Raw genomic sequence first — 26,715 nt, 5'->3', positions numbered from 1 at the left:
AATACTTGTTAAATTTGATCAGTGCAGCTGGTAAGTATTGTCCTTAGATAAAGGCTCTGCAGGAGGCTGGCTTGGGGCACCTCCCAGGAAGGGGCTGTGGAGAAAGCTGGGGTGAGGCTTTCTGGTTTGGTGGAGGTTCTTCCTTGTGTGTGTTGTGGTTTAAGTGATGCTCCATCTGCCAGCTGCTTTGCTTCATCTCCAGAGGAAGCTTTTCTGCCTGCTGGGGCTTTTTCTTCCTGCTTACCTCTTTTTTGTTTTCTTCCTGCCATGTGACCCGTTTCACTTGGTGCCTCTTCGGTTCTGTGACAGACACCAGCTCGTACCAGGCTTTAGATGTTGTATGTACAATGCAATCAATCCCAGCGTATCTATGTCACTTCTCATGTGCAATTTTAAGCAATTATTCTTCTGTGAGAACCTGCTTAAAGTTACATTTCAGTTCAGCCACGATCCCAAGAGAAACTATGTTAAAAATGGCAATTTTGTCAGGCAGAGGAGAACGTCGATAATGGGTTTCGCTAATTATCAGCTTGGGTTTATGTCATTTGTTCTCTATCTGTATATTCCTCTCTCTCTGTCTGCATCTCCCAGGGTTCTGAACTTGAATTTTCTACCAACAATATCTTGTTTATAGCCTGTGGTGATGATCACACAGGGTTGGGGAGTGCCTGTTACCAGCTCCTCTGCCCAGAACAGACCTTAAAACCTGTAGTAAGGTGACAGCTGAATGTTGCATTTTTTTTCATCGCTCTTGTTTCACCCTGACAGCACTAGCACTGATCTGCTTCTCCCTAAAAATAAAACAAACACAACAAACAAAACCAAACCTAAACAGAAGGCTGACTTCAGTATCCTTGCAAAATTTTGGACAAATAATCTGCTTTTAAGAGCAAATGTGGCTGTTAGTGCTTGTCTGTTTGTACCTCAGGCTCTGACTCCCTTCTGAAACAGATCAATTGCAATAAAGCTTTTCTTGCTTACAACTGTGCTGATGTAGCTTGAAACCGTGGTGGGAATCCCAACAGCTGAATACCTACAGCCCCCTACAGAGCTTGTGCCTATTGCTGTGCCTCAGACCCAGGAAGCCTGTTCACAGACCCTTCCTGGTTTCAGTTCTTGCAGCAGCTTCTATTTTACTGCTTTGGAAAAACCCTTCTTGTCTTTATTTCAAACTACTTTTTCCAATACTTCGGTGGCTCAGGACGTTGTACTTAATGTCAGGACCTGTCAGCCAGCTGCACCACTGCTGCACTGCGCAGAACATGCTGGTCTCCCTTGCCTGATATATTAGGATCAGTAATTATTGCAGGTACTCTAACTTGTTCTTCCAACAGAAACTTAAACCTTGAAAGGTCTTTCAAAGATCTGCTTGTTCATTGCAAGCTTTCCCACCCAGTAATTCCTGACGACTGGTGTGAGTGTGGCTCTGGAGCAGCCCCAGAACCAGCGCAGGCCTACAGCCAGCTTAGGGGAACAGGGGAAGGCTAAGGTGGCTTCACCTCATTTCCTTAGCACTGAGCTCCACACAATCTCAGCCTTGCTCAGAAGGTAGAAAGTAGTTTAAAAACTTTATTAGTGATCATAAGAGTGCTGTAGCCATCCCAGATACCAGCAGCTACACCTCTGACATGTCGAAATGACAGATCAGAAACTTCATACACAACCAGCAACAAACACCTCTCCCTGTTAGCGCAGCGCTCGAGTCTCGGAGCGAAGGGCAGGGATATTTACCGTAGGTCCTACAAGAAACGGCTCTTGCTGTACTGGAAGGAAGCCAGCTGGAGCCTGGATTTCAGTCTGTCTGCTTCTAGTTCTTGAAAAAAGGTGTCGTCGTCGCTTTGCATGATGGCTGCCTGCAGCTGCTGGATTTCTTTCTCCATCCGTGATCTCAACTCTCGTTTTGATTTCTCTAGCACCTGAAGACAAGGCAGACATTAGCCACAGCAGGTACACAGAGGAGACGTTCACACACTATCAGAAATACCTACCTGTGCTTGTGCTTTCTCTCTGGTTTGCATTTCTTGGCGTTCTTGTGCTAAAGCTTCTGCTAGCATGGAAAACTAAACAGAACATGTTTGAGCTGAAGCAATTAAGGGAAGGCTTCTAGTGTGAAAAATATTAACTGTCTGATGCAGATACAGCTTTACCTGATCTTTGTAGTAGTTCTCCATAGACTCCAGCTCGTGTTGATGCTCTCTCCTTTGCTCAGCACGCTTCTCTTGAGCATATGCTCTCAGGTCCTTCAGTCTTTGCTTCTGAATTTCTAAGCCTTCTTCAAACAAGTTTTTAAATATCTGCCAGCAATTAAAAAAAAAAATGAATCTAAAACTCCTCCAGAAACACTGAAGTACAAATTGACATTTTCCAGCTGTTACCAGTATTGGAACTACCAGACCAGACTCTGGGTCCTCAGCACTGGGGTCCAAACACAAAAGAACCCCACGCTTGTAGAGCAGGAAATGTTGTACTTGCCTTCTCCTCCCGTGCCCTGGCCCGCACCATCCTGGCCCGCAGCTGAGCCCGGTAATCGTCATAGTATTTCCTGGCTCGAGCCGCCTGCCGGCGCTTCTCACCCACTCTGCTCTGGGCCCATTGCTGGCGGCAGATACGTTGCTTCAGTTCTTGCTAAATGCAAAACAGGAGCTGTAAGACCCCCAAGGCTCCAAGAGATCCTGCTGCAGGTTAAAGCTTTGTTCATCACTGCTAAATAAACCAGGTCATTTACAAGGGCCTTCTCCTTACCCCAATTTCATGCTGCATTTATGGTTTGAAGCTTTAGTCACCACTGATTTAGTCAAGTGGTGCCATCAAAAGCACTACACAATTCAGGGCTCAGCACTGCCACAATAGCTGTGTTCTCACCAGTCACACCAGCACCCTGATGTTTCTCCTCTTTGTGCATTCTTAGAATTTGTTTGCACTTGCAAAGCAACAGTTCAGGATGGTAGTATTCCATTCCCACCACCTCAGGAGCCACCCAGCACACAGATATCTACATGGCATGTGAGTCCACAGCTACACAAGAGGCATAAACATGTTGTAAGGTAACAAGCCACTTTCATGGCCCTGGGACTGTGTGTACTAGCCCACTCACCATGAAATGTTTGTACTGTGTAACAAACCCCCTTCAGAGAACATACCAGTCTCTTGTTATGGTCTTGATCTTTTTTAATGATTGCAACAAGAAGCTCATACTTCTTCAGGGCCTGTTGTACCTGGAGGTTTAGGAAAAAAGCTAATTACTGTCATTGTTCTTGCAGGGCAGGCAGATGTGTGTGGGAGTATTGAACACTGTCTCTCTGCAGAGTTTTGGTTTTGATGTAGAGAGTTACCATGCCTAAGTTACATCAACTGTTCAGAACTAAAACTGGAAACTACAAAATGTTTTTTAAAGAGCAATAGCAATCCTAATATAAAACTAGTACAAAACCTGACCATTAGATTCAGGTGGCTGAACTAGGGTGGCAGCATCTGTACATCCTTCCTGAAGTACCTGAGCTCAGATGTACATCCCTTCATACTGTGCTTCTGAGGAATAGGGTTTTTTTATTTCATTATGCAGTACAGCTTAATGCTACCTCTTCTGGCAGAGGTGCTATCTCTGCTGAAACTTAGAAGGTAGAACAAGAATGCTTACTTCACTTTGGAGTCTTGGTCTGGCTCTGCCAGAAGCTGCCTTGAGTTGCTCAGTATGTGCCAGCTGCTGCCGCCACATTTTATTCATAGTGTGGTGGGAAATATGCAGGTGGGGAAACTCTTCCAGGAGCTGAAACAGGAGGTCATCGTCTCTTACTCTCACTACAAGGTAAAGACAGATGTAAGCAATAAATTCCTGGAGGATACGTTTAGTGGTGAGGTTATGACATGTTTTACATTTAACACAGGACCAGGCTGCTGCTGTGTCCAGCTGAACCCAGCAGGACACGCTCTTTGTACAGCTGCACACATCCTGCTGCACTGACAGAGCCATGTCCAGCCCCAGTTCTTGGTGGTTGGGTTTTTTTATGCTGCTGAGATGCTCGTTCCCTCCCACCACCACATCCAATTAAGACCTTTCTCCAAGTGGTTCTGTCCATCACTAATCTGCAGTTTCTTTATCTGTCTCTCTCACTGGCTGCAGCAACTTAAAATAGTTAGTACAGCAGTAGTAGTGACAGATCCAGGTCAAGTAAACAGGTGGAAAATAAACTGGTTTGCAGCCAGCTTGTTCCCATTACATCTTTGATCTTTCTGGCAGGAGAAGTTGATGGAGAGATGAAACAAACAGGTACTAACCAAGTGTTTGCCCTATAAACATTAAACCAAAAAAAGGCAGTGTACCTGAGCACCATTCAGCTCTGGAGGAGCTTACACTGTGATCCCTGTCCATGCTTCTCTATATGCCATTTACCACGACTGGGCCCTGCTTTTCATGGTGGCTGTTCCTGGAGCATCATGTGCTCAGCAAAACCAGTGGCCATGCTAATGCAGGGTCTTGTCAGGAAGAGCTGACAGCACCTGACAGATTCTGCTCTATTACCTGTACATAGCTCAAGCTAAAGGCCCAATTTTATATCCAATACATGCTCAGAGAAAAGGAGAGAAAAACATCTGAGCTCAGACTATAGTGGAGCAAGCACAGGAGTAGCAGTAATGGAAACAAGCCTTGAAAATAATCCAAGGGATTTTAAGGAGGTAGCAAATGGGTCACAGTTTTGATTGTGGTTTGCATTTACTTAAAGCATTATCTTCCCTAACAAAAATCCAGACGTATAGAGGTCATAAGAAGGGGAAAATGCTACAGCTGACTGGTATATGTTGGACTAACGCCTTTATTCTTGGAGTTCGACACATGCTTTCAAAAGATGCCAGTTTTCCACCAAGTATAGTTGTGCAGTTCTTACTTGGAGCTGCTTTCTTTGGCTTCACAGTCCCTCGTTTTGGAATCCACTGGCTGTATTTGGGATTCCGAGGTGTGGTTTTTCTAGAATAAACTTTCACTGGCTGAGGCATTTTTGGAGGTTCTTTCAAGATGTTTTCTTTGTATTCTTGTTCCTTAGGAGCAGATGTAAAACAGATGGAGAACAGGTATGAGAAAGGAAAGACTGATAAATCAGTTTGGCTATCAGAACTTACATGTCTTTGTCCAAATTCTCATTCTAAACGTTCATATTGAATTGGATTCTCCAGAAGACCAGAATTTACCCAATGCAGGTCAGGGTTCAAAGAAAGGTTAAATCCCATTATTGCATAACCTCAGCTCTTTGGCAGCATTTAGTGATACTGGTGCAGCCTACAGTGGTAGGACAGAGCTTTTCAGCTTAGGTTCTTTGTGGTTCCAGTAGTATGTAAACAGGTAGCAAAACAACCCCTTTGCCATATTCATAACGTTAGAGAATCGTCCTTGCACAAACCCAACTCTGAGTAGGCAAAGACTATGATGATATTAAGAGGCTGCCTACAGAGTATGTGGGCTCCAACATTATTAACCTATTTAAAACAACCCCCCATCAGAACCAACAATCACCAAAGCACATCACATACCATTTCCTTAATGCCTTCTCTGAGCTTGGAAATCCTCAGCCTCTCCCTGGCTTCATAAATTCTTAGTTCATCTTCATAAGCTTTAGCAAGCAGCTAGAGAATAAAAGAAAGATGACTCTTTCAGAGGAAGTAATCAGTCCATATGACCACCTCACTAACTTGTTTGTATTGGTCAAAGTAGCTTCTTTCTCTTTAAAATCTTTTTTGCAAAAGTTGGGGTTTAAGACTCTTCAGCAGTCTGCAGAGTACAAACCTGCTACAGGAGGCCAGGTGCCCCCTAAGGAAGAGCAATTCAGTGCAGTTAGTGTAACTGTTGATAAAAATGGCCAATAGGCCTCACTTAGACATTACCTTTGCTTTGTGTGTCCTTTCACCACTTTCTTTCTGCAACTGGCCACGTATCTTCTGTATTTGGCCTGTTCTATTGCTGCAGAGTTTATCTTCTGACTCAGAGAAGAGTCGATGCTGAGATGAGGGTGAAGATGGAGAAAGAGATCGTGGCCTGCTTGGGTACCTCAGACACGGTGTGTCTGTAAGCAAAGGTAATTCAGTGAGTATCTAACTTGAAACAAAAGAACAAACCAATCCTCCAGAGAAATATAATGGGGAAAAAAGCCCCAGAAAATCCATATTGCATTTGAGTCAAAAAGTTTTGCACTTTTTAAGTCACAGAAAGCTAAAGCCCTTGCCTTGAGAATTATACCTGCCCCAAATCACAAATTTTGGGGCTTATACAATAGCAAAGGTGCCAGGAGCTATTCAAGGTAGTTCTGACCAGCTTCCTGTGAGAATGATTATTTTTTAATCTACATTCCTTTCCATCCTAATACTTGATGTGGCCTAAGAACTGTTACCTCGTTCAGCCTTCCTTTGGCGATAGTCCATGATGCTGTCGCTGTGCTGAGACAGGTTGTCTTCCTCTGTCAGCTCCTCTCTGGTGTGCTCACCCAGCGCTCTCTGTAACATCTATCAGAGAGATTTTTTGGGGGGTCATGTTCAATAGTTCATTCAAAATTTAGCACAGTCTAAAGACAGGTGTTAGTTGCAGATTTCCTTTTCATCAGTATTAAATTTATATTCTGGTTTTCTCCACTATCATTACAAAGGCTAATTGCTCACAGACAATAAAGAATAGATTTCACTTACTAAATCTAGTTCATTTAACCTGCAAGAGAGTTTTTCTGACACTCTGTGAAGCTCTTGCTCAGACAGCTTTTCCTTTGTTGTTCCGTGAGAAAGAGGCTCTTCAAGCAACTCTGGGGTAGAAATTTCGTATCTGCTAAAAAAGAAAACAGATTTAACTTGTGTTCTAAAAACCTGAAGGTAAGCATTACCTTGGGCAATTGCAGTTCGCTTTTTGCACAAGCATGTTTTTATAGGATTAAGTAGAATCTAAAGCTATGAATGTGTAAATGCCTATGGCTAAGTCAGGAGAAACAGGAAATATTCCTTAATGTATTTACTATCATGCATCTGAGGAGGAAGAGATCTTGTGGGGGGACAGGACGGGGGATATCTCGGATGGGCTGTGTATATGAAAGTGCTAGCTTGGTTCATACCAAAAACAACCTGAACTTGCCTTTTCTTTCTGGGCAGACACCTAGATTCAGGCCTTGGAGTCAGTGTTCCTCCTTCAGCACATAGTGGGAGTTGTTGATGAAAAGAAGAAGCAGATGAAATCCCATATACCCAGGGAACCTAAGAAAATGAGTAAGAATAAATTAAGATTTTAAGGTCCCCACAGTAACGCTCAGAAATACCATTGACCTGTGACAGCTCTTATAGAACTGTCTCAACCACAGTGATTTATACGTGTGTCCAGGACCCTGACTGAAGATGTTTAAAGAAATAAACCAGTAAAAATATAGAAGACTGGTTCAAGAATCATCTATAGCTGAACTGCTGAATCAGAAGAACAAGGTCTAGGTTAAGTTATGAGTAACTCTATATACTACATCCTTAGCCTGGGAGTAGTGCCAAGTAGCGCGAGTAAGCACAGCCTCCCTGGCTGCAGCCTAAGCTGCAGTTCCCAGCTCACTGAGTGAAAACACTCTGTCCTTGTGCCATTAGTGCCTGGTACCTTCTCTGGTCAAAGTGGAGCCATTTGGGGTTGGCATGCATAGACCTGCAAATACACCCCTGGAGAATGAGTTCAAAACATCTCTGTTTTAAACAGGGAACGAAGGATTAAATGCTGTTGAAACTACTGGAACAAATGAAGTCTGTGAGTACCTCTTGTGGCTGCAGAAGGCAAAAAAAGTGTTGTCCAGAGCAATGAACTTCCTATACAGACAGGTTTACAAGAACAGAATGGCATCTGCTGATCATTTTGTGTTGTTCAGCTTTTGAAAAGCACAGGAAAATCCGATGAAATAAAATTAAAGAACATAGCCAGGCTGTTCAGTGATCTTTAGGCAGGGAAATCTGCACTTGGTGGAGTCTGAACAACCCCAGAAAACCAAAATCCTTACTAACTTAGAATACCAATACACTTCAGAGAAAAGACACGACTGTACTCTTGTGTTTTATGCATCTTTGATACCAAGTAACAGGTCAGTTCTGATAAGTTAGAACTCCAACTGCACCTACACTTCTTGGAGCAAATGCCTCCAGCAAGAACTGACTTGACTTACAAACTCTACATAGCCACAGTCTAACAACATTGCATCACTGACTGTATGTGGGAGAAAGCAAGCCAAAAGTGGGCTGGAAAAAAGCCCAGAAGTGCCACAGGGTGTCAGGAGAATTAAGCAGAAATCCAAACATACCAACTGAGCTTCCACAGATAAGGTAGATGTTGTATCATTACCTTTGCCACATTGTCCTCAGCATCATTTGATGCCACCTTGTCTCCCACTGCAGAAGCAGATGACAGGTAAGTGTTAGTGGATGGTACAGGCTGCACTGTGCCTACTCATGTAAGAAACAAGTGAAAAAAAGATGTGATCCATGGCCTTTGGATCCAAATTAATCAAAGAAAACAGAATGACAGAGCAACTGTGGTTACAGAATTGTGACACTCATTTTGTAATTTCTCAAGTTGTGAATGTTCAGTGTCATGGGAATGCTATGGAAACTAGAAAGGTAAGCAGCGTTTCCCAGGCAACAGAGAAAATAAGCACTGAAAACCAGCTTCTAAACCTCTTCTCCAACAGCAGTTAATGGCCTTTTCCTAGAGTTAAAACTGGCAGCTTTGGTCCATGCTCCTCTGCTCAGAATAACTCAGCAGTAGGAGTTTCTTCTAGTAGGAAACTAGAAGAGATTGCTGTAGCATAGGCACATATTAATGGATTAACTAAGAAAGAGGTTGAACTGGGGACAGATTATTTTTCTCCAGCACACTGAACATCTTAAAAACAGGTTATTTTTGTTTCTCTATAAAATGAACTTGTGACTGAATTTTTAAAATAAATGCACTAATAGTTACAAAACCATGTTCATTGTAGCACCAATAAAAATAAATGCAACATTTGACAGTCAAAAGTTACTCTACAGAAAGCAAAATTCTCTCTCACCAGGGATTTTCTGTAATAGAGGAAGCCTATCAGAAACTTCTTCAGATTTTTGTTTAACTGACTTTCCAAGCTGAAATAAAAAGCAACAGGTTTTCTATAAATTCTCAGGGGATCGTTGACAGGAAGGTCATACATCAGGTTTCTCTGAATATGGAAATCAGTGTTGACTTTATAGATAAAAATATACTCCAATTATTTTGTTTACTATATTGCAAGGTGTGCAGTTATAGTGATTATGGAGTTGCATCTACATATGTGTGTAGAACACCCCCCTTAACTTCTTGTCTGGAGACTCAGTGAAGAAAAAATCCAGAATCCAAAATTGTCTGAAGATAAAATCTAACCCATTCAGAAGTGTTCTTCAGAGACCAACTACTCCCATTCAGCAAGTATACTAGAAGGTTTTAAAATGAAAGCAGCACTGATTACTAAAAAGATAATTAAAGAACAGATAGGTTTTCACTTACTGTAGGAATTGTCAGTCTCTGACTGTTGGCCAAAGTTGCTGCCTGGCTGTGTGAGCTCTGATAATCTCTCCACCCAGGATACAGAGGCCTGCCTCCCAAAGGCTGGAATGGGGGCAGCAAGGGAACAGCTTGGTGTACAGGCTCCCCCAGCTCAGCAGTGCTGTCACTCAGACTCTCCTTGTGAGGTTCAGTCGTATGCTCAGACTCCACTGAGCCTTCAGAGACAAACATGAAAAGCTTGACATTGCTCCAGTGTTGATGTTAAAGAAGAACATCAGGTTTGTATATTCTCCACACAGGTAAGAGGGAAGTATCTAAGTATCTAACATCAGCTACCATCTTTGTTGGACTGTAGTGAAGAGGGGTGTAACAGTTTTATGCCTTACAGTGTTACTGTTCTGTTTCCAGAGACACCTACTGCAGCCCCTCCCTGTCTCACTGCTTTTCTAAGAGCACAGAGTTCCTCCCAACCGTGTAGCTGTACGTGAACATAGTGCTGCCTACACAGCAAACAGCTGCTGATTTGTGGTGTTTTAACCTGCACAGTCATTTCAGGTAAATGCCAGAGAGTGCCTGCTCACGTGAGGGCTTCTAAGCAGTGACAGAGCCACAGTCAGGAGAGGCTGGGGACAACTGGAGAGGATGATGGCCACCTGTCAGAATGAGTCATCCATCACAATCTACCTGTAAATGGCTGTAAGAACAGCACAAAATCTCCCTTGAAGACGTGATTTTGGATGCTAGGATCTTTCACAAGGACTTTTTACTCATCATCATTTTGCTTATTGAGCCACAAAGGGGAAAAAAAACCTAACTGAAGCTGAATCTTAGCTAAGCAGAAGTACCCCAGATAATGGAGCCTGCAGACTCTGGGACACTAAAACATTCCATTTCTGAGGATTTATTTTGAAACACAGGTAAAGCGTTTCCCTACACCTCTTGGTCAAAATGAATACTCACCATCTTCCTTCTCCTTTACAATGGTCCTTTCCATCTCAGAGAACTGCCTAGGTAAAGTTGCAATAGCTTCTGAGGTGTTAGATTCTCCTACTCCCTCATCCTCTTTTGCTGGTAACAACTCTGGCATCTGGAATTCTAGAAGTGAGTTTGAAAAAGGTTAAATTAACAACTATAAAGCATCTTCCTTATGAACTGTTCAGGTGGACAGTTTTCGTTTGGTATGTTAATAACTTGGTGTTAGCAATCCAGTCTGTGAGCCAAAGAGGTCTGTTAAAGTTACATTTTTAATTCTATGCAGTAAAAATGTTGTAATTCATAATATTTCTTTATGCCTGTAGTTGGAGAGATTAATTTCCAGTAAAAATAGAAATATTCTTACAAGGAAACAGAACTGGACACCATTTAAGTAGCTGGAGCCACCCATAAGTGTGGCAACAGACTCCTAGCAAGTCCTTTAAGAATGAACTTCTTAGTCTTTTTACAGACTTAAATAATACACCTTATGCTGCATTAAAGGAAATAAATTGAAGACTTCAGGAATCTCTTAGATATTGAACAAAATAAAATGCATTTGTTGGGAGAACTGAATTAGAAGTCAAACAACAAGCCTTTATCCAAATAATGTAGCTCAGAAGTCATGAAAAACTGTCAGGAATGCTTTAAGAAAATTGCATTTTAACTTCAGCAGGATCACCTACAGGTAACATCTGTTTATTGTGGGTTGGGTTTTTTGTAAAATAAGAATTTAACACAGAGTATAAGCCTGAAAGAAATAACTTTTTAAAAAGCCTAGAAATGTCATTACAGAATAGTTTTAACTTTTTTTCCACCCAAACTCACCTTCCTCTCTCTTGGAAAATGAATGAGCAGTATCTCCAAGTCTAATTAAGTCACTGGTAGATTCTGATCCACAAGATGGAACAAAAAATTCTGACTGGGACCTGTGAGGAACATAAAGCCATAACTTATCTACTCTAAAAATCTTTGCCCCTTCAGCCCACGAGATGGAGCTGCAGAAGAGTGGCAACTCCAGGCAGCTGGCTGCTACAGCCCAGGTCATGAGACCAACTTCCAAAGAACAAACCAATGTAGAAGTCATGAAGATAAATCAAAGGCAGTTTAACTAAAATACAGTAATTTAGAACTGAGACAAAGCTTTAACCCTGTTTCATTCCACATGATGTGATGCATGTAATCAGCATGCACACCATTAAAAGCCTCCTGGTTTCTCTACAGGCTCACAAAAAGACAGGCTATGCCAGTGCAAATATTCAGAGCTGTTCTTACCCTTCAGCTGATAGGAGCACTGCAGGTTGTGTAAGCTGACCAGCACTGTCTTCCAGCTGCTCTTGAGATGCAATTTGGATTTCATTATTGGATAGTGCCTTTGCCTCATCTGTTAATAATGAAGAGGCTGTTACTTTCAGAAAACTACTTGTACCAATTAACTAAAAGGTATTGCTGTCAGTATCATTAAAACAGTTTCAGTGTAATAAAACATTATAATGATGCTATCTAAAATGATGATGTGGACTGCCCTCCCCTTGGGGTGGAGGGGTAACTTTTTAAAACTTACCATAAAAGCAATACAAGTATCATACACCCTGTTGTTTCCATTATAAATAGCCCCTTTCTTCTTCCTCAAAAGAATTAAATCCTGTACTTATAATTAAAAACTTGGAGCCACTCACACCTATTGGGTAGCAACTCCAACTCTGGCAGTCTGAGAGATGGGAAAAGCAGGAGTAGGGGCACTAAAAATCTCTACTGCCCTCTCTGCCATTCACCCTGAAACGGGGCAGGAGGCAACTGTCTCAGCCACTTAGTGCTGTCCTCTTCACTCACGGAGTGCTCAGTCAGTGATGACAGCTCTTATCAGCTCTACCAGACAAAGAGCACCTACTCATCTGCAGTAAGAATGATGCCTCTGAGGGGCTGAGTAGCTTCTCTTCCCCTGTTCAGCATTTCCCCCAAAACAGCCCCAGCTGTGGATCTGCTGCCAAGACCCACTTCCCAGGAAAGCTGAAGTCATCCCCGTTTGTCTCCTAGTAAGGGGACGTTTGTTCATAGTTCCCATTAAAGTCAACACTTCCCTCCCTGAATCCTAATCATGAAGGAATGTAAATTCTCAGTTTAGCCACTAAATTTTCTTTCCCCTATGCTCAGTTTCAGTCTTTCTCCTGTTCTGCATTGTAAAGGTTAGTGGTAAGGCAAAACCACCAACTAAATCTTTGCTACATTGGAAACACCTTGGGTCTCCCAAAGCAAGGTTTCACAAGCTTACATCTTCACATGGGTATCACTCCCTAGAGCTGCTAGTGAAAACAGGAAAGAAACAGGTTTTACATATTCTGGGAGCTGTATTCCACCCATGATCACCAAGAACAGCATGGGCATGAGAACCTAAGCCTGCAGCAAGCTAACTTGATAGCAGACCAACAGAAAAAGCAAGCTGTCCTTATGTATTCTCTTCTGCAAGAGAGAATACCTTAAACTATGACATCTGTCTACTCACCTCCATTCTGAGAAGCTGATTCACTCACTTCTTCTGTAAGATACTCTAACAAACCATCAAATATTTCGAGGAGGTTTCTGATGGATTCCCTTTCTCCTCTCACAATGTTCTCACCTTAAGAGAAAGTAGTGCCACGTGTTAATAATTAGTACTTCACAGAGGAAAAATTCTCAGAAGCAGTTTTCTGGAGAAAAGTGTGTGGAAAATCTAGTGAAGGTGTCAGCTCAGAAGGCAAGTGGTCACTCATTTACGGTAGGTATGTAGTTTGAGGTATCTTAAAGGTGTCCTGAAGTTGTATTTTCAGTGAAAGTTTATCAATGCTATACCTGCCTCCACACACACAGAAACCTGAGGGTGTTCTCAGGGATTTATATTTTCTTATACATACTAGCTACAGCAGGAACCACAGCTGTGACCTGGCAGGCAGGATTACAAATGCCAGCCATAATGTACAGGTGTAAAATCAGAGAGATACTCCATACCAGGCAAGCAGCTTTCATTCTTTGCAGGCTATGTTATGCACGACTATTTATGTACGTGAGTATTCAGTGAAAACTATTATCTGTGTACAAAGGACAGACACAACGTGGTTCAAGTCTTTACTCACCAATTCTTATTTCTTTTCTGCTTGCTGTTTAAATTTATAACCTGATGCCCAAGGCAAAGGCTCAGTGCTGTGATGATATTCATTACAGGAGAAAGACCTTTCACACAAGCATCAAAGTATCCTTATAACACATGGTTCTTATTAAATGTTCAATTAAACCACACAGATACTCAGCTGGTGTTTCTCTCATTAAAACAAGTACCTACCAGTGATGTGGGACAAGCTGACCTGCAGATAGTCCAATGCCAGGGAATCTATTACTGCTTGTACATTATGTGCATCATCCTCTTGGCTTGTAGGGGTAGCAATGAAATCTATTTAAAACAAATAATAGATTTTAGGTTATCTGAATGGATAGCTTATTGCAGGTATTTTGACTAAACTACTTTAACTTTTGCGTACAAGTTACTATTTTTTCCAATACCTTGTGTACTTAGTGAAAAGCCCAAATATCATCTGGCCACACAAAATCTTTCCCAAATACTGAGTACAGGCTTAGAATATTCCCTAGAAGATGTTGTGATTTTATTTGCTGAAGCTAAAAAAATACATAATTATATAGCCCTTACTTAATTGTCACAGAAGTTGGGTTAAGCCAGAGTTAAAGCACAGTTTAGCTCTCAGCAGACTAGAAATATTAAGCATTTTATGAGAACAGGCTTCAGTATTAACATTTCTTTAGGAGAACTGAACCAGTACACACCCTCCAAAGGTATTGTGCCTATGTATGGCTTTCAAGGCCTAATTTACAACAGAAAACATAAAAAAAATCCAAACTGATCAATATTACTAAAATCTTAAAGAATGGCAACCTTGTGTGTTTCTTTTTGGAAGGACACAAACACTTTAAAGCCCTGTGCCTGTACTAAGTGTTACAAACCTGAATTTGTACATTACAAAGTATACATAGAAAAAATAAAGACCAAAAGCAGATTGAGAAATTATTGTTCTCACCTGGTACTTTTTCTCCTAAGATCGATTCATAAAGCCGAACAAACACATCAGCCCCACATTCTGTCAGATGCTTTATGTGCTGGTTTATGTGACAGCTCCTCAAAAGATCATTGGCTACACTGACCCAATCTGTTAAGAAGTAAAACAAAAAGGCACAGTTAGCTACATGGAAACATGGAACCTGTTTGAGTGTCTTTGATGTGGTCAATCCCAGTCATGCCACCCCAGTCACTGATCATACTGCATGTGCTCTGCTTCACGCACTCCATCCCTCTTCAGATGGAATCACAGAGCATTTAAGTTGGAAAAAACACCAACCTCAAACCTACCACTGCCAAGTCTAACTAATCCACATCCCTAAGCACCACATCTACATGTATTTGAAGTATCTCCAGGGATGGTGACCCAAGCACTTCCCTGGGCAGCCTCTTCCAAAGATTGACAATGTGTCACAGCACAACAGGACTTAGCTACGGGTTATGCAAGTACCACCCATCGGGCAGCTTCCTCTTTCTTCAACATAGTAAAACAAAATAAGCTCTGATACATCTTTTATCAAGTCTCAGAAGTGACACATGCTTTTGTGCAAACACGAGCTTCTCTCTTACAAACCCCAGATCTCTAACACTCTGAGGCAAGGACAGCGTTCTTTGTAAACCTGAGTTCAAGGACTACTTTCAGTAGCTTCCCATTTAGGGGGCACAGGGATACACAGATGTGTGCATCAACTGCCTGGTTTTTCAAAAACGTGTTTCCTGAATCCCAAATGCTTTGAAGTACATGCAGCTTGGAAGAATGAGTCCTCATCTCAGTCTGTGATCTCTTAAGGTTGGATTCTCTCTCTGCACATTGCTTTTGCAAACAAAATGGCCTTGTGATAGGTATTATCAAGGACTTTAAGCTACCAGAAAAGGGATGTCATCTTTGGGAAGGAAAAACTGCAGTTATTACAGCAGAGATGGATTTGTTCCGTTTTTCCTCTCCTGTACACAGGGACTATTACTTCTCCATCACTCTTCCCTCAGCCCCAGAAACCACTTAAACACTTTAATAGCTTCAGGTGCCTGGAAGGTCGAAGGAGGATCACCAACGACGTGTCTGTTACCAGCTGCGTGAGGTTAAAAGCACCAGCGGGAGGGAAGCCGAGAGAAGGGCGGTTAACACAAAGGCCGCCACGCAAGGCAGCTCCGGGAGAGCGCGCCTGGACACGCCGGGCGGCGCCCGGAACGCGAGCAGCAGGTGGGATCGAGGTAGAGGGGAGAGAAGGCCTCGCTCCCCCCACCCTCGCAGGGCACACGGCCGGCTGCTCGCCGGGACGTGCCCGCGCCCCGCAGCAAGGCCCCGCCTGGATCCCGCTCTAGCGCGGGCAGGGTACTGCGAGAGAGGGACAGCGAGGTTAGGACGGAGAGGCGCCCACAGCTCGGGGCCGAGCCGCCGCCTCAGGAGCCCGGCCGGCCCTACCTCTCTCCTCAGCGCTGCCCATCGCGCGGTGCTTCGCGCACTAACGGACCGGGGCAGGGCTCCGCCCCCGGTGATTTAAATGGTCCCTCTCGGCGTCCTCTGCGCTGATTGGGCACGCTGTGCCGGAAGGGGCGGGGATATCCCGCTTATCTGCGCCACGTGACCGCTGTGGGTTGCGGATGGGCTGGTTGTCGTGGGAACGGGCCCGCGGGCCGCAGCGCGCTGGAGTCTCAGGGCCCCGCTGCAGCGCGGGTCACGTGGCCTTCCCCTCCCTCGCTTCCTGTGCGGGCGCCGCGCGCGGGTCACGTGACAGCTTCCCCCCCTCCCTCCACCTTCTCTAGCGCGGGGGCCGCAGTCCCCGGGCCCGCTCTACTCCCCGCGGGCCGAGCCCCGCCGGGCAGGCCTGGGCGGCCCTGAGGGCGGTTAGTGGCGTAAAACGGCGGAGCGGCGCCCCCCGGGCTGTAAGGCGGCGGCAGGGGGGGGGGGTTCCCGCGGTAGTTCCGCCTTCGTCACGCCGCGGGGGGCGGTGTGCCTGCTTCCGGAGTGAAGTGGAGGTGGGGGGAGCGCCGGCCTCCGGCAGCGGCTGCTGCGGCTGGGGAAGGTTCTAGCACTTGACCTTGCCGGCCGGGCCTGTTGGCCTGCGGGCAGCGGCGGTGTTTGTACCAACGGGCTGGCTCCCTGGAGCCAGGGTTGGCGTGCAGGTGGCAGAGGCTTACTGGGGAAACGGAGAGAGCTGGGATGGTCTCTGTGTGGTGGGAGGTTGGAACCTTCTAATGCAGGCTGGGTGAGACCGACCGTTCCTGGTGCCAGGGTACAGGTTTTGAGACGTTAACAGTGAAAGAGTGTTACCTTCCCTACTGAGTATTCCATAATCCTGGGGAATTCTGCAGTCTCCCGTGTTGCACCAAGTCATGCAAAGCTAGAAATAATGCTGCCCTTTGCCTTTGAACTCCTGCAGCTGAGATCCTGATTATGACTCAGAATAATGGCTGCAAATAAGCAGCAGTGATGGTATCACCTCTGTACGCTGTAGATACGTAACCCAAACACACCTCCTGCTTTAACAAACACAAGCTTTTGCGTGTATAAGCAAACACATTTCAGTACTACTGAAATTAGTGCTACAACAACACGGATTTCAGGCTGATACGCGGGGCTCTGTGAGCTGTGTTGATTTGATTTGCATGCGTCGGCTCCAGGTAAGGGGAGAAACCCCAGAAAAATCAATGCTTAACTTAAAGGGGTGGAACACAAAAATGAAGGGTTGGTTTCAAGGAGGAAGTCAAAAAGAGCCTCTTGAAGATTAGACGCTTGGGAGACACGAGATGTGTTTTGTGTTGGTTTAGTCTTTTTGATTCTTTTAAAACTTTGGCAAGGTTAAACTGTGGGGTAACAGGCACCAGTAAGCTATATACAAACAACAACAGAAAATCGATGTGGTAAGCTAAATGTAATTGGGGAGAACAGGCAAAGATCAGGCAAGTTGCTATTAATTTTCACAGCTTTTGTTAAACCATTTTCAGGCTCATCAGAAGCAAGAAGTCTTACAGGGCAGGAGGTATATGGAGTGTTAAAAAGTATTTTGGGACAAAAATCTTTAACAAGCTCTGTTAAATCAGTTACCCCATACTGGAACAAAAATAATTGTTTCTTGTCAATAAAGAGGAAATGGCAAGTATAATCACAGGCCTGGCATTGTTTCTAAAGGGGAGAGTATCTTTGGCTTACAGAGGAGGTGATTTAGAAGAAATTAATGTCCACAGATGGTCTAAATAACTACAAAATGTTTACTCACCATTTGTAATAACTCTTTTCTTCCCATGTGCCTTGTTCTTACCAGGCAATACACTGAAAATGAAAGTAAGTGTTTTTCAGGCAGCATACAATTAAAATGTGAAACTATCATGGTATCTTAGAAGCTAAGTGCATAAATAGAACAAAAATGAGAAGAAATGGCCATCGAATACAGTTATTTTTGCCTCAGAAAAGCCTTAAGGCACAGATTGCCTGACGGTGGGAGGATATAAATGGGGAGTGTTGTTATGACACTTCTCCTTCCTTATGTTGTTTTCATTCACATTGGCCACTGTTGAAAACAGGTGGTCTGGCAATATGGCTGCTTGTATTTAGGCTCCCAGCTTTACCTTTTCTGTTGTGTGCTTTAATCCTCAGGTAGCAAGACATTTTTCAAGTGTTATTCCTGCTACTAGCAAAGCAGGGCAGGTAAGCAAACAGTGCCCACTTCAGATACTGGATTACACATGTGCTTGCTAATCAGCCCTGTCCTGCAATGCCCTGATGTACTTGTGACCTTTGAATTGCTTTACTGGCCCTGTTGTGGAATGCAAAATGATTAAAAATAGTAACTGTTTCTATTCACATGTATTTAACATTTATAAAGTGTCCAGGCAATGGGTAACAGTCTGAAGGCGCTGCTCAGAGTAGCTGTGGTGACTGTGTCCAACCCCTTAACGTCAGGACCTGCGCATCCAGCTCCTGAGTCCCTCCAAAAAAACCCCAGGCAGACGCGTGGCTGCTCTACCCTTCCTCCCAATTTCAGTTCCTAGTTAAGGCCTGGCTGGGGTTGGTCTGTCTGAGGCTTCTCACAGCCGGTTCGTGTCACTCGGCGAGCCTGTGGGGCTCTCAGCTCGGGGACCATCCCTGCCAGGTGCTGGGCGCCCTCCCTGCTCCCTCACCGCTGCTGCTGAAGGCCAGTGAGGAGCCGCGCGGCCCTGCGAACACACCGGGAGGCCGCAAGTGATCAGGCCGCGCTTGGCAAAGGCCGGGCGGGGGAAATCCCCGCTTCCGCCAGGCCGCATGCGGACAGGCCGCGGCTCGAGGCCTAGTCCGCCCGTTAGGCCGCGCGCTGCTGCCTACCGGCAGCTCTGCGCATGCGCGGCCGCTCGCGCCCTCCCTTGCGTGGGCGGGAGGGTGCGGGGAGGGGTAGCGTGGGCTCCGGTGGGCGGAGCGCTGCGGGCAGTGACGGCGGCGCTAACCACGCCCCGAGGAGGAGGGGAACTTCCGCCCGCGAGCGCAGAAGCCGGTCAGTCGGCCGACCCGCTGCCACGCCCACGCGGGAGAGGGCGGAGATTCCGGCGAGCTCGGGCCGCTTACATAACCGATGGGGCGGGTTCTGCGCGTGCGTCACCAGCCGGTTCCCAGCAGCCCCCGCGGCCCCCTTTATATAACCGGCATCCGGCGCAGCGGCGCTCTACATTCGGTGGCCCCCGTCAGCGGCGCCGGATCCTGTCTCGCCTCTCGCCACCTTCTTTAAGTGACCGGGATCGTCTCGCCCACCGCCACCATCGCCATGCCCGGGTATTCCAGCGACAGGGACAGAGGGTGAGTCCGGGGGCCCGGCTGGCGCTAGCCGCCGCCAGCGTCCGGACTCTTAAACCGACTGTGGGGTTCTGGTGGTTGTTTTTTCAGCCGCTTAAGATGGCGGCGAGTCGTGGGGGTTGGGCCCCGAAGCCCTTCGCCTCGGTTCTTGCCGTCTGGAGGCCTTCGGAACTTGGCGAAGGGAGGCCGGGGGGAGGGGAACTGGCTTCAGGAACTCACAGCGCCGGCGAGGGCGGCCGCGCTGCGTGGGTGGCTGCGTAATCTGGGACGGGGCTCGGTCTGTCCGCGTCAGCGCAGCCCCGGCTTGTGTGTGGCCACCTACGAGGGGCGCGGGTGGGGTTTTTCGGGGAGAAAGGGGCTCGCTCCGCACCCTTCTTGCGACGCAACCCCCCGAGCGTGGATGGTCTACGCAGCTCTCGAGTCTTAGCACTCCTCCCCCGCACCCCCCCCCCTTAGCTCCCCCGCCGGGGGGGGGGGGTGGAGGGGGGTGGGCTGGGGAGCGGCGGGCTGGCTGGAGGTTTGTGGGTCAGTGGGTTGGCCGGGCGCTTCGCCGAGCCGAAGCCTTGAGGAGCTCTCGGTAGGGCGGTTCCCTTTTCCTCCCTTCCCCCCCTCACAAGGGACGGCGGCTCTAGCTGTTGCTGGCAGAAGCCGGCCGGCTCCCGCTTTGTGTTGTGTAAGCGGATGTTAATGGCCGGCCCCGCCATGCGGTGACTGAGGGAAAATCAAAATGCCGGCTGCTGCTGCCTTTGTTCCTCCTCCTCCTCCCCCCGCCCAGCTCAGACTCTAAAATGGCAGCGGCTGGAAAATGTGGCGTAGACAGAAATGAGAGACAAAGGAAACAGCGCTGGCAGGAAGCAGCGGCCACTCAGCCAGGTCCCCTCTGGGAGCGCTGTGTGGTGCTGGGGAGGATCGTTCCCGGCGCTTGCCCGGCAAAATCGGGGAGCAATCGGGGCGGGGGAGGGAGCCCCACGCTCGGATCGAGTTTAGCGGTCCGCGGCGCGGGGGTTGGCGTTGCTTCGAGCCGCGCCTCGGGGCTGCCAGGGCAGGCTTTGGAAGTGAGCCTTTTTTGAACGGAAGGACCTAACCTAAAACGCTAATGTAAAACGCGTGGCCTCGTAAAACATGGTTAGTGAGAGGAGATACAGGAAAACGGTTTATGGGAAAGTTACCCAAGGTTTCTTAAGTGCCCCTACCTGCTTTCTGCAGGCTGGCACACAAAGGGAGTGTCATTTGGGTGGGAAACCATTTTGATAATGGGGTGATAGAAAGGTGTTAACTTCTGTGCTTTGCCCATGTTGCAACCTGAAAATAGGCCTTTCACTTCCATTTTACGGAAACTGAAAGATGTGTGTGGCTTAGCCTGTGAATATGAGTTTAACTAGGCAGATCGTGACCTGGGCAGCTTTAATCTGTTTTCTGGAGTTTCAGAATCCTGTAGGTGAGGCTTAGAAGGGTGGGAAAGATGGTGGGTGTTGGGGGTTTTCTTTCTTGGATTTTACATTGTGATCTTCTCTAGGTTTGGAGCCCCCCGTTTTGGAGGAAGTAGAGGTGGACCTCTCTCTGGAAAGAAATTTGGAAACCCTGGGGAAAAACTTACAAAAAAGAAATGGAATTTAGATGAACTGCCCAAGTTTGAGAAGAACTTCTATCAAGAACATCCTGATGTAGTTAGACGTACTGTGGTATGTGCCTTATCCAACTTCTGCGAAAGTAAACAAATTAGTACAAATACACTGAAAGTCATGGGGCCCAACAGGCATGGGGGAGTGACTTAAAAGATAATTTTGGTATCAAAGCTGTTTTCCAATAATGTTTTTTGTCTTCTTGCAGCAAGAAGTTGAGCAGTACAGATCAAGCAAAGAAGTCACAGTTAGGGGCCATAACTGTCCAAAACCAATTATAAACTTCTATGAAGCGAACTTTCCTGGTAAGTGAAGGCTGGCATACTGGTTGTTCTTGCAGGCTTGATTTAAGATGAAGCCTAAGTTAATAAGCTTCCATTTTTCTCTTCAAGCAAATGTTATGGAGGTAATTCAGAGGCAGAACTTCACTGAACCAACTGCTATTCAAGCACAAGGTTGGCCTGTTGCATTGAGTGGATTGGATATGGTTGGAGTGGCACAGACTGGATCAGGGAAAACACTGTCTGTAAGTTTTGTAGCCTGTATGAAACTGCTGGATGTCAGCAGTGAAAGTAGCATGGCCTGGCTTAGCCCAGGCCAAATGCTTCTGGGAAGAGATTGTAATACGAGCTTCCTTTTTTCTAAATAGTACTTGCTGCCTGCTATTGTGCATATAAATCATCAGCCATTCCTGGAGCGAGGAGATGGACCTATTGTGAGTATTCCTAAATGAAAGGGGATCCTATCTTCTAGAGTAGGTGATACTCTCTAGTCAGATTGTCAGTGCTTATGAGTGCATAGCATCTGTAATGTGTTTCTAACCACTAAAGTGGTTCCATGTTTTGATAGTCTCACAGAACATTCTATAAGCTCTGATTGGCTTGAAAATTGCACAGACAGGGCTAGGTGACCAGCTTAGAGTCACTGACTTCCAGGGGCCAGCTCAGGGTTGAATGGGAATTGAGGTGGTGGTAGGTTTCCTTTGCTGATTTGGGCTAGTGGAAGCCACTTTGTCATTCTAGCACTGAAGGAATATGTGACAGCCTTTCAATGAATCTCAAGACTGGAAGTATCAAATAGGTATTGGACTAAAAGCTGGGCATCTTCTTCCTAGTGTCTTGTGCTCGCACCAACTCGTGAACTGGCTCAGCAAGTGCAGCAGGTAGCTGCTGAATACAGCAGAGCATGCCGTTTGAAGTCTACATGTATTTACGGAGGTGCTCCAAAGGGACCACAAATTCGTGACTTAGAGAGAGGTATGGATAAGCCTTGATGCATCTTTCTGAGGCAACAATGTGAAAACTCTCAGCTAACTTCACTGCTTGGTTTTTAGGTGTGGAAATCTGCATCGCAACACCTGGAAGACTTATAGACTTCTTAGAAGCTGGAAAGACCAATCTCAGGAGATGTACTTACCTTGTGCTTGATGAAGCTGACAGGATGCTTGACATGGGATTTGAACCTCAGATAAGAAAAATTGTGGATCAGATAAGAGTGAGTATAAGTGGTTCACACATTTATCTGTATTGCAGAAACAAATGCTGCTATGTCCTTTAAAGCAAGGCCAGTACAGTTACCTTTCAGGCTTCTCTGGGTAGATTTTTCTTTGGTTGGGCATTTGACTTAACTCTACTGAATTTTGTACTGACCTGGTTGTCTCCCCCAGCCTGACAGGCAGACTCTGATGTGGAGTGCCACATGGCCAAAGGAAGTAAGGCAGCTGGCTGAAGATTTCTTGAAGGAATATGTACACATCAACATCGGTGCATTAGAACTAAGTGCAAACCACAACATTCTTCAGATCGTGGATGTGTGTCATGATGTAGAGAAAGATGACAAGTAAGTAGCAAGTTGAGGGGAAACACTCAAAATACTTTTTGATAGTTAATGTTCATTTGTGAACTGAAATGAATTTGTTGGATTTTTGACAATTTAACTCAAAATCAGGCTGGTGAGAGTACAAATGAATCCAGGCTCTAACAGTCATCTCTTCCTGATAGGCTTATTCGTTTGATGGAAGAGATAATGAGTGAGAAAGAGAACAAAACAATTGTTTTTGTGGAAACCAAAAGACGGTGTGATGATCTTACCAGGAAAATGAGGAGAGATGGGTGAGTATCTGGAACTTCAGTGAGCCACCCTGATTGTCTGAGCATGCTCTTGAGTCTTCATGGGTGACCCCTAAACTATAGTGTTTGAACTGTCAAATATTGCAGCATCAGGTGCCAGATAAAAAGCTAAAACTAAATCTGTCTGGAATTTGCTGGTAGCCATGTCTTTGACTAATGGAACTACTCTAGGAATAGAATTAGGTTAATGTAATTTCTGTCTCTTCAGGTGGCCAGCAATGGGTATTCATGGTGATAAAAGTCAGCAGGAGCGTGACTGGGTTCTAAATGGTGAGTATTTGGGGTAATTTCTGCAACTGTATGAGCTGTGAATTAATGAAGAAACTAATGAGTTGCTTGTGTTACAGAATTCAAACATGGAAAAGCACCAATCCTGATTGCTACAGATGTTGCATCCAGAGGTCTAGGTTAGTACAACTCGTAATGCCAGTTGCCCAAAGCTTTTTAAAGAAAGTCTATTGCTTTCTTTAACCTCTGCATTTTTCTAAGTTTTCTTCACATAAAGGTGCAGTCTTTGTGGCAAGGCCTAGGCATGACAATCGGAGGACTCGAGGGGGATGGAGGACTAGTGGAAGTGATCGGCTGGCTGCTTCCAGTCAAATAGAGAGGTGAAAGCTGAGAGCATTGTGTGCCAGTAATCTTCAAAAGGCAAAGATCATCCTTTAAACTACTACCCCATAAACTGTTCTCTCATGAAATAAGCAGTTTCATTCACAGTTCACTTTGCCCTGGTATTTCTCTTTTCTCCATGCTTTGCATGATTTGCCATGGTGCAGTACTGTTAGTTTTGTGCATACTGTCTGCTGTGATCTGTGGGTCTTTGAATTTCAGTGAGTTTGCTGAAATGTTGAAGAAAATTACAAACTTGAATGTTCAATGAAATTTTTTTTTCAACCATGAAATGGAGAGAGCAGCTTTAAAATGTACTAAGCCTTGTACAAATTGGTGAGTACTGGCACATGAAATCTGAGAAAAAGCCCACCTCTCACTTTAGCAAGTGGGGCAGGAAAGCAATGGCTTTTCAAATGCCTTTGAGAGTCGAAGTTCCTCCACCTATACATAGTCGTCATGTCGAGACCTGCCAGAGAGAGACACATTCTCAAGTGAACCCTGGCTTCTTGGAAGCGCTTGCCTAGACAAGACACAGTGCATAAAAACAACTTGGTGACTTTGGGGGGACAGGTATGTTTTTCTTGCAGCTGCGGTTCAAAGGTCTTGGCAAGACGAGCAGTGTGGCCCCTTTTTTTTCGAGCTTCTAATGAGTGTGTATGTGAAGGACCTTGTATGTTTTTACTCTAAGGTCCTCAAATGAGCACATGAAGAGGCTGCTGTGAGCTTTAGTGGCCCTACTGCAAGAAGCATTCAGATGTCACTTGATGATTTGTAAAGGGGACTCTTGAGTTGGGAATGACAAGCAAATGCATACTCCTTTATGGTAAGGTTTTGGCTCACAGGGTGGGTGATGAGACGGGAACAGACGGAGTGTGCATAACTTTCCTTCCACAATACTCGTGCAGAGATATGGGTAATTCTAACACTGTTCTTTGCAGCCGTTACCTCCGTTAAAGTACTCTTGTCTAATGTTTATCTTCGATTTGGCTGTTGTGGTGTGCAAAACTTTGTACCTTGCTTTTTGCCACACTGCAACACTTTACAGATGTGGAAGATGTGAAATTTGTCATCAATTATGACTACCCTAACTCCTCAGAGGACTATATCCACCGAATTGGACGCACTGCCCGCAGTACCAAAACAGGCACAGCATACACATTCTTTACTCCTAACAATATTAAGCAAGTAAATGACCTCATCTCTGTGCTTCGCGAGGCTAATCAAGCCATCAACCCCAAATTGCTTCAGTTGATTGAAGACAGAGGTTCAGGTAAGTAGTGGTCTTGACCACAGTGTGTACCTCTCCTCTTGGAACAAAATAGAAACTAAAACTCCACCTCCAATCTCTCTCCACACTGCATGTGGAAGGTGGTTTAGCTGCCAGTTACGGTGACCTGAAAAGGTATTTATTTACACCTGTAACAAAAGCCAACATCCCCCTCCCCATGAACACTCCACTAAGTATGTGATGCACCTATGGATAGTGCTGGCCAAAGCTGCACTTCTAAGTACTTCCTCAAGAATAAAACTCCTTGAGGCTTAGTTTTGTGGCCTGTCCTACTTATACTTACATGGCTAGGAAAGATGGACCAGGGCATCCCCTTGGAAAGATGAAGGTGACTTTCTGCCTTGATTGTTGCCACTCTGGCATTACAGGGGAGAACCTGTAATTTCTCAGAGGTCAGGCATCTTTCTGGTTGAAATAAGTCTTCTAACTCTAGAGTCCAGGTAGCAGTGGGAAAGGGGCTGTTGTAGGCCTGCCTTGCTGGGGCAGAAAGGAAGAAAGATTCGATTCTCTTACTAGCAAAGCTCATGCATTTAAAGGAATGTGAAGTGCAGTCTCTGTGGTACATGTACATAACCCTGTCTTGTCTCTCCCAATAGGTCGTTCCAGAGGTGATCGACGGGACAGATATTCTGCGGGCAAAAGGGGTGGATTTAGTAGCTTTAGAGAGAGGGAGAACTTTGAGAGAAACTATGGTGCGTTAGGAAAGAGAGACTTTGGAGCAAAAACTCAAAATGGGGCTTACAGTGCCCAGAGTTTCAGTAATGGAACTCCTTTTGGGAATGGCTTTGCAGCTGCAGGCATGCAGGCTGGCTTCAGGGCCGGTAACCCTGCTGGAGCTTATCAGAACGGCTATGAGCAGCAGTATGGGAGTAACATTGCAAATATGCACAATGGCATGAACCAGCAGCAGTATGCCTACCCTGCCACTGGTGCTGCTCCTATGATAGGTTACCCGATGCCGACAAGCTACTCTCAATAACTTAGTGTATTTAAATGTCTCAGTTTTTCATAATTGCTCTTTATATTGTGTGTTATCAAAACAGGATAGTTATTTAAGAAATGGGAAATGCAGAAATGACTGCAGTGCAGCAGTAATTATGGTGCACTTTTTCGCTATTTAAGTTGAATATTTCTCTACATTCCTGAAACAATTTTTAGTTTTTTGTACTAGAAAATGCAGACAGTGTTTTCAAAGTAAATGTACAGTGATTTGAAATACAGTAACAGAAGGCAGTGCATGGCCTTCCAATAAAGATATTTGAAGACCGAATTTTCTTTCAGATGGCAATTTTCTCAACATGTGCACAACTTTACATTAATGGAATGTCAAATGTTTTTATATTAAATTCTAGAAAGGTTTCTCAACTGTGTCTGAATAAACATTATAAGCTTATACAAAAACCAGCCTTGCCTTGATTGGGCTAGATTGCTTAGCATGGCAGGCTCTGCTTGGATGGGGAAGAAAACTAAAGCTGGCTTCTACGTAACTGTCGGAAACAGTGCTCTTCCTTGTCTCACGAGCATAGGGCCAGTTTCTGGAGAAGATCCACGGGAGTAAAGGTGTAGCTACAGGTCTTGCTAACCAAAACTCTGCAGTGGTGTTGCTCATGAGCTGCTACAAGCGTAGGAAGCTTTTGCAGCACCATAATTGTCGCCTTCACACGAGCATATGTGCAGACTAGGCTTGAGTGTAATGTATCTACAGCTGTCAGGCCGTGTGAGT

General features: G+C 45.3%; 2 protein-coding genes across 2 annotated transcripts; one reads left to right on the top strand and one right to left on the bottom strand.

The window, feature by feature from the left end:
• Window positions 1–1,710: 1,710 nt before the first annotated feature.
• Window positions 1,711–16,024, bottom strand: CEP95 (centrosomal protein 95; the record flags this gene model as incomplete). Its single annotated transcript, XM_084273741.1, has 20 exons — window positions 1,711–1,916; window positions 1,989–2,060; window positions 2,148–2,294; window positions 2,473–2,625; window positions 3,141–3,215; window positions 3,638–3,798; window positions 4,884–5,034; window positions 5,524–5,616; window positions 5,875–6,053; window positions 6,378–6,489; window positions 6,670–6,802; window positions 7,103–7,221; window positions 8,333–8,433; window positions 10,466–10,600; window positions 11,306–11,406; window positions 11,753–11,861; window positions 12,981–13,094; window positions 13,794–13,901; window positions 14,542–14,670; window positions 16,003–16,024. The coding sequence occupies 20 exons, from the start codon at window positions 16,022–16,024 to the stop codon at window positions 1,740–1,742; spliced, it is 2,391 nt and encodes a 796-aa protein (XP_084129867.1). The 3' UTR covers window positions 1,711–1,739.
• Window positions 16,025–19,225: 3,201 nt separating this feature from the next.
• On the top strand, window positions 19,226–26,357 carry DDX5 (DEAD-box helicase 5). The gene is made up of 13 exons (XM_084273428.1): window positions 19,226–19,344; window positions 20,858–21,023; window positions 21,172–21,268; window positions 21,356–21,489; window positions 21,613–21,678; window positions 22,078–22,219; window positions 22,297–22,457; window positions 22,630–22,802; window positions 22,964–23,074; window positions 23,301–23,362; window positions 23,440–23,499; window positions 24,750–24,974; window positions 25,589–26,357. Exons 1-13 carry the CDS (start codon window positions 19,313–19,315, stop codon window positions 25,969–25,971), a joined length of 1,812 nt encoding a protein of 603 aa, XP_084129554.1. The 5' UTR covers window positions 19,226–19,312; the 3' UTR covers window positions 25,972–26,357.
• Window positions 26,358–26,715: the final 358 nt, after the last annotated feature.

This window comes from Gallinula chloropus (assembly GCF_964237585.1).
Source record: "Gallinula chloropus genome assembly, chromosome: 20".
Lineage (NCBI taxonomy): Eukaryota > Metazoa > Chordata > Aves > Gruiformes > Rallidae > Gallinula > Gallinula chloropus.
This window is presented reverse-complemented; position numbering and strand designations above follow the sequence as displayed.